Source organism: Sus scrofa, chromosome 14 (genome assembly GCF_000003025.6).
Source record: "Sus scrofa isolate TJ Tabasco breed Duroc chromosome 14, Sscrofa11.1, whole genome shotgun sequence".
Lineage (NCBI taxonomy): Eukaryota > Metazoa > Chordata > Mammalia > Artiodactyla > Suidae > Sus > Sus scrofa.
In genome coordinates, this window is record NC_010456.5 from 6,236,797 (window position 1) to 6,248,841 (window position 12,045).

Consider the following 12,045-nt stretch of genomic DNA (forward strand, 5'->3'; position numbering starts at 1 on the left):
CAGCATCTAATGCACAAACAGAATCTTCATTTTCCTGTAACCTACAGGTAGCTCTTCAGATAAATCATTAAATTCTGAGATCTGTAGTCTCAACTGGTTGCACTTTATACTAAAATGAGAATAATTGAGCTACATTTTTCTCAATCCAGGTTTAAAAGACTGTATAAAATAACCTTTCATATTAAAGGAAATACATTTTTTTAAAATACCTTTATTGTAACTGTTGTTGGTGATAATGGTATGGTTTAGGTTTGGGAGTTTGACTGTCTTGAATATCTCGGGCTAAAGTAGCTTTGCTAGTAGAAGATTGCCTTCCAGTTTTGTGCAGTATTTCACCCAAACATCCTTTTACGTTCCAATGAGACCAGATGGAAGTTTCTCTGTGGATTATGGGTTTGGCAGTCTCAGGAATAGAAAATAGTCATTCTTCTCTGGAGGCTTTTCTGTGACTGGACTGGCATAGTGTAATAGATGTCCTTAATAAGAACCAGTTGAGTAGGAGAAGGGAATATGCCAAGGTGGGGGGAATGGGGCGCTGTGTTTGCTGCTAAATGGGAAATAACTAGTTTTAATAGCTAATCAGTTAATTGTAGGATAGCTCGTTTTATTCTGGGTTCTCCCAAAAAGGTGATTCAAAATAATCTATTAGAGGACTTCCCGTGTGGCTCACAACAAAATAATCTATTAGGTTTGCTTTCAAAACATTAGGATCCAAGAGAGTAAGTGTCTCATTCCCTCTCCTTCCATGGGTAGTATGGGCAACCCAAATAAAATGACTATTAACCCTGTGCTTTGTAGATGTTTCTGCTAATTGTTTGGGAAAATGAAATTGTTTCCATTTTGTTCTTCTGGAAACCAAGAAATAGAGCTATAGTTCTTCAAACTATGATCAGATTACTTTTTTGTTTTTTAAACCATCTCGTTTCCTGACTTACCCCGCGGTATGATGTTGTCTGCTAAATTAAAGCAAATCAAAACAAACAGCCAAAAGGCCGCTGTAACCTGCATGTAGGTTTTGAGCAGTAAGGAACTCACAGTGACAGATGCTTAGCCATTGTCATCCCAACTTGCTGTAATAGACGTAAACAAGAGTTGCACTGGGGGAACTGCCGGGAACTGATTGATCAGACTTTAAGGAGAGTCATTATACCTTAAGCAGCCTATTTAAGGATTGTCAAAGGTATTGGAAAGCTCATAGCTCGCTAACTGTGGAGGTTATGAGGCTGCTGCTGCAGCTGCCTGATAGACCAGATTTTACAGCTGTCTTTTAGTTTTAGTTAGGGTGTCTTTCTATCGCTCTCCTCTGTGTTACCTTTTTTTTTTTTAAATTTGTTCCCTTTTAAGTTAATCATTTCATAGGAAGGGGGTAAACAGCCTGCTGGGTTGAAACAAAACCTTGTGAAGATTTAATCCTTGCTTGGGAATGTGGGGATTTATAATTAAACTGATTTATTTATCAGTAGGGTGTTAAGGCCAGTGCCGTCAGTCATGACACCGACTTTCATATGTATTTTATGGACTATATGTAATTAATTAGCCTTATCCTCTATTCCTTGTGTTTGTAAGCTATATGAAAAAAATCAAATCTTGCTTCTAGAACTTTCATTCCTTGAGAGAGGGCTTTGCAAGTACAGTTTTCTCCATGCTTTTGAATTGAAGAAGGTGTTAAGTAGGACCCCTGGAAGTCAGAGGGGAACAGATTGAACATGAGCCTAATCAGAGTCCCAAGATATTTTGAAGGATGGTTTTTTGGTTTTGTTTTGGAGCGGAGGTGGGTTGGTTTGTTCTTTGGTGAGCTCTCTGAAGTGGGACTGATCTTAGAGTGTCAATATTTGTCTTTCTTGTTGCCTTTAGGTTAGTGTTCGAAATTTATTAATCAAAATGAGTAAAATAATGTATCCTGGCCTAAGGGCTTTCCTGCTTAGTGGAAAAGCTGTGATTTATAAAGTCACAGCATAATGAAATAAAGTGATAATGAAAAGCCTTGGGCAGACTGGCTGTATAATATATTTTAGGCTATATAGGTTGGTTTGTCTAATTATTATTTTTTGTTCTTGTCCAGACTGTTGTTTCTAGTAATAGGATCCCTCAAACTATTTAAGCCAGATCTTGCTTGCTACTGTAGGAAATAGGCTCAGAATTTCTTCTTAGAAATCCAAACTGCTCCTTTAAAAACTAACAGATGTTTGCCCTCCTCTCCAGTCAGTGAAAGGCAACAGTTACTCATTCCTTTCCTCTGCTTTTAAATGCCACCCCATTAAGTGGAAGTAGATTTGCATCCCTTTGGGGTTTTGACTGAAGCACACGCCCATCCCCTTCCTGCCTCCCTGGAACTGGTTCAAGATTTGGTGAGAAGGGTTTGTTTGGAGGCGTTCCCCATCTCTTATCTCTGTCTGAGCACATGCTAGGGTTGAATTTATTTTGACCTTGCCTTTTAAATTTAGAACCAAAGCAAGAGTTTAAAGTATAGCAGAAGAGAGTCTGCTGAGCTTTAGACATGAGGGATCCGGGGAGGAAGGTGCGTACTTGCGTTTTGAAGCTTTCTCATAGAGATTGGCCATCTTTGTGCGAACACATAATTGTAAGCTGGTAACTACTAGCAAAGGGAGAATATTTAAACCTATGAAGGTCTGTGTGATTTTATATTGTGTGTTTATGTGCTTAATTTTATGGCGATGACTCTCGTATTTATAATTTTGAGATTGATGGCAGAACAAGTAAATTCTGAATTTTTATTTGAAGGCCTTTTGGAAGAGCTTAGGATGGGTATTTGCAGAGAAAAGTGTATCATTTGTGATTGATCTTTAAGGGGATGACCGAAAAAAGTATATAGATACTTCAGGCATGTTATCATTTTGATGCATCTCTAAAGCATCAAATAAAGAGAGCTGTAAATGGTTATTAGTAGGTAAAGGTCACCCAGATTCTCCTCCAAGTCAAGAAGCAAATCTCTCTTCTTTCATTATTATTTATCTTTATGCAGTAATTTTAAGCACAGTACTTTGTATATATATAGTAGGCTAGACTGATTTCTTTTTTGACTGATCTTTTCCAGAGCCTGGCCCAACTAGAGAATCTGTGCAAACAGTTGTATGAAACTACAGATACAACCACTCGACTCCAGGCAGAGAAAGCCTTGGTTGAATTCACCAACAGCCCTGATTGCCTGAGCAAGTGCCAGCTACTCCTCGAAAGAGGAAGTGTACGTAAGATTTGAAAAATCCTCAAGGGTGTAAGGTTCAGGAAAATACGTTCTGGTTCTAAGTTTAGAGGTGGATTGACATAACTTCTGTTCCTCAGTTTTCCTCCATACCTCTGCCTTCTTAATTTCACTTTTAAAGTGCATCATACCTACCAGGTTGGGGGGGAAAGGCTTTACAGCCACATCAGAAAAATCTCATTGAGTGTTTATTTTTGTCCTGTGATTTTTCATCTTGAATCAAATTTCTGGAACTCCTTTACTGTTTTTTACACTTAAGTACCACTACAAAGAAGACACGGCTATATATAAATGACCTTTCTTATCCATGAAGTCCGTGTTGCCTTATATGATACTTCGTCTTCTAAGTTTGTACTCCCCTGTACCACAGCTGCTTCTTAATGTCTTAAAAGTAAAGGGCAAGAATGATCTTGACAGTGAAAATTATAGGAAGTTATAGTTTAGAATGGAATTAGCACCTCTTCCAGGGTAAAAATGGCATGCAGTGATCAAAGTAATCCTTTTCAGTGAGCAGCGATTTGATTAAGTTAATATATTTGGGCAAAATGGAAGTTTTAGGAAGGGTAGGAATCCAGCCAGTGTGTCCTTAAGGGGCATCAAGAGAGTTAGAACCTGTTTAGACCGGCAGCACTTTACTGGAGATGGGAAGGAAGTGTGAAGAGAGTGAAAGCAGTGAATTTGTTGAGAGCGTGCAATTCCAGATGACTTCATTTTTTAATTTGTAATGGTAGTATTAGAGAGTCTATGCAGTAAATAGAACAAATTACAGTTGGCTAAACAACATCCTTTAGTAGCCGAGGGAGCTAGCTCTTTGCAAGTGTCTAAAGGTTACAGAGTCACAGTTAGAGATTGTATCATAATCCATTCTGTTCCACATGTAGGTTTTTTTTTTTTTTTTTTTTTTTTTCTTCTTCCTCTTCTTTTTTATGGCTGCACCTGTGACATATGAAAGTTCCTAGGCTAGGGGTCAAATCGGGCTGCAGCTCCCATCCTATGCCACAGCCACAGAATACTGAATCCGAGCCGCACTGGTGACCTACACCACAGCTCACGGCAACACTGTATTCACCTCCTCACAGAAGGTTTCTTAACCCACTGAGCCACAATGGGATCTCCTATATTTTGTATTTTCTTTTCAGTCACTTGATTCTAGGATTGATCAACTTATATTTGTACTGTGGGATATACACAGCTAGCTTCCATTTGACTCCTGCTAGAACCCCATGGCATCATCCCTGACACTATTAACTCCAGTTTCTCATGTTGACAGTCAACAGACTGGAATAAAACAGGGTTGGCATAGTACTAGAAACGGTTATAGTGGATTCTTCCATTTTTAATCTCTGTTGACTTCTTAGTGATTTAGGAGATTTATTGGAATTATGTGCAGAAACCAGTTACATGTTATATATAGTGTGTAGTTTTATGCACTATTTCTATAGTTGTAGTAGCCTCTTGGCATTATTAGTGATTTGATACTCCCACTCTAATCACTGTGTTCTAAACACCATGTTCAGGGGTGTTGAATAAAAATCATATATCAAAGTCACTTTCATAGATTTTTTTTTTCTATAAGCTTAAGTTATTTTTATAACTGATGGCATTAGGTAATGCCTATGGATAGCCTAGTGTCTTAAGGAATTTTAGTTTCATGGAAAATTATGTCTGGCCCTTGATTAAATTATCACTATTGTTGTTTTTATTATTATTTTGTCTTTTTAAGGCCACACCTGAGGCATATGGAGGTTCCCAGGCTAGGGGTCCAAGCGGAGCTGAAGTCACTGGCCACAGCCATAGCCACAGCCACAGCAAATGGGATCTGAGCTGCGTCTGTGACCTACGCCACAGTTCACAGCAACACCAGGTCATTAACCCACTGAGCAAGGCCAGGGATCGAACCTGTGACCTCATGGATACTAGTCAGGTTCATTAACTGTTGAGCCACAACAGTAACTCCTGATTAAATTATTCGGATGATGGGGTTCCCTTGAGGCACAGCAGGTTGAAGATCTGGTGTTATCACTGCTGTGACTTGAGGGTTTGATCTTTCACCCTGGGAACTTCATGTGCCGTGAGTACAGCAAAAAGAAAAAATAATAGTAATATTTTGATGATTCAGAGTCTGTCCCTGTTATATGATATTATATAGTATAGCCACATGGAGGAATTTGCACATGGCTCCTTCTATCAGATAGAATACTCTGATTCTCCATAAGGAAAATTCATTAAATTTTAAATTCACACTGAGAATATGATAATGCTATTCCATTGCTGTGGGCATAATTTTTCTTTCTCATAAATAACTGTTAGGAATTTACTTTAAAACTAGCACATATATTCCCCAAAGCTATAGCTGATTGATAATTGTGCTGATGAGAAGATGCAATTTGGAGATTAACTATACAGCATAATGTTGTGGTTCCTTCTAATACTTTCTTTTTTTTTCCCCCTCTTTCTAATGCCATACTATAAGAATATGATGAGGTGAAACTTTTTGAAACATCGTTATAACAAGGCTATTGGAGGGAGACGATTTCTTGGGTTAAATGAAAGCTTTTTCTTCTAAAGACCTTAATATCTTTCTGAAAAGACCCCCTCTAATTTCTTACCCCTCAAAGTGATAACAGATCCCTGTGTTAGATTCAGGTTGATCAGGCATTCACTTTACCTGCCCCTTGTTCATGATTGAAATCAGCTAAATGAGCATAGATGCTACATGGGGTTCATTGTTCTTTGGTGTGATAGACCCTTTAAAATCCAGAGGATCAAATATAACAAAACCGATTAATTTTGCTTGAATCTGAGCACATATCACCAAGTTCAAAACTTAATGACTGAGTAACTCAATGAAATTGAATCCCTTTCCCCCCCTCTTTTCACAGTCATCTTACTCCCAGTTACTGGCAGCTACATGCCTTACAAAGCTTGTATCGCGCACAAATAACCCTCTACCATTGGAACAACGAATAGATATTCGTAAGTAGAGAGTTGTCTTTTCTCTCATAGAGAAATTAGTTTGTTTAGGGGTGTGCTAGTAATCATTAAACTTAGGTTGCTTGTTTGATAATGTTCTGAAATTGCTAAGCATACAAAATATCTAGAATCCAGTTTCTATCCAGATTTGGGACTTGTAAAGAGGTATAATTGCTTCTAGGTAAAGCCTGAGTCATCCCTTTTGTTGTCAGAAGGTTTCTTTCCTTCAGTCTTTACTGTCACTAATAACTCAGAGGAACACTGTTAAGGATTTTGAGTTCTCTGCAGACCATGTTATTTAACTATCTGGGGGTAGATTCAAGGCTGCCTTACTTCAGATTCTTCATTGTGACAAGTATAAAATGCTGAGTTGGAAAGCCTACAGATCTTAAATTGAAAGTCCCATTTCTCAGTAGTATGAAGATTTAAGGGAGTATAAGGTAAATAGTTCAACTTTACCACTTCTTGGACATGTCGCACCTTTAGAGATGTACACCGTTCTGCGGCAGAACCTTCCATGATGTAGATTATTTCTGTTTTATAGGGAACTATGTGCTCAACTACCTTGCCACTCGGCCAAAGTTGGCTACTTTTGTGACACAAGCCCTTATTCAGTTATATGCCAGAATCACAAAACTGGGCTGGTTTGACTGTCAGAAGGATGACTATGTCTTCAGAAATGCAATCACAGATGTCACAAGGTTTTTACAGGTATGATGTATACACTTAATGGAATAAAAATAGGTGAAGCAATATATGTTTACTTACATTTTAATATGTGGAATTATTTGGTACATTTTATTCTCTTATGTACCAAATTCTTAACATGTCTTGGCTTTACAGGTCAGCACAAACCCTACTTCGTTCTTTCTAATGCTTACATACTATTCCAGTTTAACTCTTATAGGTGGAATGTAGTTAGTTTCTATATTTTGACTGTTAGCTAAATACCACAATGAATATCCTTGTCTGTGTCTGTGTGTATACATCTTGTCCTACTTTGAGTTAAATGTGTCTGTGAGGTAAATTCCTAGCTTTTGGTTTTTTGCATGTGGGGGGGTTGTTTTGTTTTGTTTTTCTTTTTAGGGTTGTGCCTGCAGTGTGTGGAAGTTCCCAGGCTAGGTGTCGAATTGGAGCTGTAGCTGCAGGCCTACACCACAGCCAAGGCAACAGTGGACCCTAAACCCACTGAGTAAGGCTTATAGCATCCTCATGACAACTGCGTCAGGTTCTTAACCCACTGAGCCACAATGGGAACTCCTCTTAGCCTTTGAATTATTCAGTCAGGGGGATGTGTGTATTTTTGGTTTACAAGGATATTTCCAAGTTACCCTAAAAAAAGTGGCTCCCCTCAACAATTAAAAGAATGTCCATTTCCCTGTACCTATACCCTGGGAGCTCAGCTTTTTTATTTTTCCAATTTCATAGTTTAAAAAAATTAGTATCCTAGCATTTGAGTTATGAATGAGATGGAACAAATTTTCATATGCTAATTTACTTCTTGTTTTTGTGTGAACTTTCTATTTATGTCTTTGGTGCATTTATCAGATTCTCTGCCTTTTTCTTGTATACAGTCTCTCTGTAAATTATGTTACATGTTCATTTGTCCCTTATCTTAAATGTGATTTGCCAGTTTCTCTTTCTGCAATATGTATGGTATAATGCTTATGGGGGTTTTGGGTTTTGGTTTTATTTATTTATTTATTTGGTCTTTTTAGGGCCTTACCTGCAGCATATGCAAGTTCCCAGGCTAGGGGTCAAATCAGCTGTATCCACCAGCCTACACCACAGCCACAGCAAGGTGGGATCTGAGCTGCGTCTGTGACCTATACTTCAGCTCACAGCAACACCAGATCCTTAACCCACTGAGTGAGGCCAGGGATCAATCCCGAATCCTCATGGATGCTAGTCAGTTTTGTTACCACTGAACCGCAACCTTGAACTCTAACTTGCGGGTATTTTTTAAAGTACAAAAGGTCTCAATTTTGATGAAGTCAGCTTTAGGAGTCTTCTTTGACAGCAGTTAGGTTTTATATCCTGCAAAGCAACAATTTTAAACTATGATTTCTTGCTACCTTGCTTAGGCAGGTTTTTTTGTTTTTTGGTTTTGTTTTGCCTTTTTTTTTTTTTTTTTTGCCTTTTCTAGGGCCGCTCCTGCGGCATATGGAAGTTCCCAGGCTAGGGGTCCAATCAGAGCTGTAGCCACCGGCCTCTGCCAGAGCCACAGCAACGCAGGATCCGAGCCGCATCTGCGACCTAACAGCTCATGGCAACGCCGGATCCTTAACCCACTGAGCAAGGGCAGGGACCGAACCCGCAACCTCATGGTTCCTAGTCGGATTCGTTAACCACTGAGCCACGACGGGAATTCCTAGGCGGTTTTAATAGCAACACAGGACTCTGTTATTTCAAAAGTATAACTTACATTCTGAATGCTGAAATCAAGCTGCACAGGCCAACTCTTTTTGCCTTATGTTTTGTTTTGCTTTGTTTTGTTTGAACCAGGATAGTGTTGAATACTGCATCATTGGCGTCACAATTTTATCTCAGCTAACCAATGAAATTAATCAAGTAAGTGCTACAGCCTTCCTCATTGAAGTAAGTGCCATATTTTTTCTTAGTATTGGTGTTTTCTGCTGTGTGTGGGATGATCTTTTTTGGCAGTTGTGTGCTTCTGCGGTAAGTCATTAATGCACTTTTGAGACAAAATAGTTCCATTGATTTTTCCTCTGTAAGTGCAGTCTACCTCACTCTTTTTGTCCTGATCCACTCCTGTCTTCAGAATATTTTATCCTCTCATTTCAGCTTTCCTCAGTGGTATTAATGTTCATTGTTAGCAATGAGAGCAGTGGTCCTAAGTCAGAACTTTAATGAAACAGGTAACTTTGTTGATGGAAGAGTAAGGCGACATGAAACCAGCATCATTGGTGTGCCCCTTCTCTCCCCCTTTTTTCTTTTTTTCTTTTTGTCTATTTTAGGGCCGCACCCAAGACATATGTAGGTTCCCAGGCTAGGGGTCGAATCGGAGCTGAAGCCACCGGCCTACGCCACGGCCACAGCAACATGGGATCCGAGCCGCATCTGCGACCTGCATCACAGCCCACGGTAATGCCGGATCCTTAACCCACTGAGCGAGGCCAGGGATTGAACCTGCGTCCTCATGGATGCTAATCAGGTTCGTTAACTGCTGAGCCACAACAGGAACCACCCCTTCTTTCTTATTGTAATTTAATGTGTTTTTATAATCATTTAGAAATCAATTCCTGTGTGCCATTATTAAAGATTTTGTTGATAATCTTTTCAGAATGCATGTAATATTCTGCTAAATACCAAATAGTTTTTTAAACCAAAAATTGATGTCACAGATTACTACAGAGGAAACACCAGTGGCTTTCTTTTGCTCTGGCTATTATTTTTTAGTCGTTTACTTTTGTATCCAGCTAAAATGTTATGATTATTAAACAGGCCACTATTAACACTAATTGTAACACCTCGCCCTTCAGTTGTCAGCTATTAATTACATGGCATCACTGTTGCTATGGCTCATATTTATGCAGACATTTTTATTAACTCTGAAAATTTTTAACCATGACTTGATACTATCTTAAATGCATTAGCTTATAGCCTTTTAAAGTCTGGAGTCTATATTTTGTTCTGTCACATGCAGTCCCCATTGTGGTTGGTAATTATCAGAATAATAATAGCCTACAGTTTTGAGATATTTCTGTATGACAGGCACCATTCTAAGCATTTTACTTAGATTAACTAATTTTAGCCTCACAATAGTCCTGTGAGGTAGGAACTGTGGTTATTCCATTTTCTAGTCAAGGAAACTGAGGCAGATAAAGGTGAAATAATTTGCCTGCAATATCACAGTTACCAGACAACAGTATATGAATTCAAACCCACGCAGTCTTATCCCAGAGCCTATGCACTTAATAACTAATTTATTATTTAACCACTATTACCTTTGTAGTAGGAGAGCACAAATTAACTAAGTACAGAAATTACGGAGTTAATACTCTCCTCTTTGAAACTTGGCTCTACAGAATCCATCAATATTGGTATTTTTTAAAATCTTTTCAAAATTTTATTTGTCTTAAGGAATAGTCTTAAGGAATAGTAGAAATGTGTCCGACATATTTAAGATGTAATTAGTCTCTGTATTATGATCAGCATAACGGATTATATATAGCATCTGGTATATAATCTAGTATTACTTTATTATCTAAGATATTTATGATAACACAGTGACACTGAAGCTAAAATCAGAATATTTTGAACTTCTGTATAACTTAATTTTCCATTGTTTTGTGTTGGCCTATCAGATTCAAATCAGAAAGCATGTTTCTGGAGTTCCCGTCGTGGCTCAGCAGAAACAAATCCGACTAGGAACCATGAGGTTGCAGGTTCAATCCCTGGCCTCGATCAGTGGGTTAAGGATCCAGCGTTGCTGTGAGCTGTGGTGTAGGTTGCAGACACGGCTTGGATCCCTCATTGCTGTGGTTCTGGCGTAGGCTGCCATCTACAGCTCCAATTTGACCCCTGGCCTGGGAACCTCCATATGCAGCCCTAAAAAGCAAAAAAAAAAAAAGAAAGCATGTTTCTGTTACCAATTTCTATTTGAACTTAGGAAATAAAATCAGCAGGGTGGTGGTGGGATGGGTCCCATAACTTAGTTGTCTATCAGAAACCTTGCTGCATTTTTTGTTACTGTACCGAAAGCCAAATGAACTCCCTCCTGGTTGAATTGACCAGTGTGTAGAAGAGATTTAAGCTTTCAGTCACCACCACTCAGTTGACGTGCTCACTTCTGTAGCATGGAGTACATGTCGAAATAGGTTAGAGAAGGAAGAGAGTATTACCGGCCGTTGCCATTTAGTTAATGACTGTTTTGGTAGAAGATTGGTGGTAACTTCAGCTCTGACTGGGTTGTTTTCCAAAACTGCGGCCTTGCTACTGTCTGGTTTTGAGACTAAGCCACAGTACAACATGATAGTAATTATTAGCAGTGTTTTCCAACAATTCGTTCCATTTTACCTTCCTAAGTGCAGGGAAAATTAAAACTTGCCGGTGGAAGTACTCACCCCTCCTTCTGTCTTCCCTCTGTGTATTGAAAAAACATGATATCCTGGCTAGCTGTTTGCAACTTATTATCACTTGCATTCTCTCACTAAATATTATTATATAATATAAATTTTTAACATCTATTTTGGGAGAGTTCCTATCGTGAGGAAGCGGGTTTGGCCCCTGGCCTCACTCAGTGGGTTAAGGATCTGGCGTTGCCGTGAGCTGTGGTGTAGGTCGCAGACGCGGCTCAGATCCTGAGTTGCTGTGGTTCTGCCATTGGCTGGCAACTATAGCTCTGATTGGACCCCTAGCCTGGAACCTCTGTATGCCGTGTGTGAGGCCCTAAAAGACAAAAAGACTAAAATAAATAAATAAATAAATAAAATGTATTTTGGTATTTGTGTTAGTTTTATTGAAAATCTTGTTTATTTGCATTCTACATGAAAAAAATTTTTCTTTGCAATTAATTCTAAAACTTGCACTGGTTTCTTTTTCTGCACAGGCAGACACCACCCATCCTTTAACCAAGCACAGAAAAATAGCCTCTTCTTTCCGAGATTCATCATTATTTGATATCTTCACACTTTCCTGCAATTTACTAAAACAGGTGAGATTGTAAGTTGGGTTCTCCCTCCAAGTTCCTTGTGAAAGGATGAGAATAAGTGGGGACCTGTTAGCTGTCAGCTCTTCACTGACCCCCATGAGAAGTTATGCACCACCTCCTTAATCCTCATCATCAAGTAATACCTCTGTCCAAGATGTTGAAGAAACTTGCCAACAAA

At 38.9% G+C, this 12,045-nt stretch overlaps 1 protein-coding gene across 4 annotated transcripts in view; it reads left to right on the forward strand.

Moving 5' to 3' along the window:
• Positions 1-12,045, forward strand: part of XPO7 (exportin 7) — a 91,995-nt gene that overhangs the window by 48,757 nt on the left and 31,193 nt on the right. The window contains exons 1-6 of one of the 4 annotated variants that reach the window (XM_013990257.2): positions 1,380-2,518; positions 3,056-3,202; positions 6,103-6,196; positions 6,738-6,904; positions 8,699-8,791; positions 11,766-11,870. In XM_013990257.2, the coding sequence (XP_013845711.1) occupies positions 2,498-2,518; positions 3,056-3,202; positions 6,103-6,196; positions 6,738-6,904; positions 8,699-8,791; positions 11,766-11,870 (627 nt within the window). In that variant the 5' untranslated portion in view covers positions 1,380-2,497. Of the gene's footprint in view, positions 1-1,379; positions 2,519-3,055; positions 3,203-6,102; positions 6,197-6,737; positions 6,905-8,698; positions 8,792-11,765; positions 11,871-12,045 lie in introns of those variants that run through there. The other 3 variants (XM_013990258.2, XM_021073572.1, XM_021073573.1) reach the window with 3 other exon arrangements.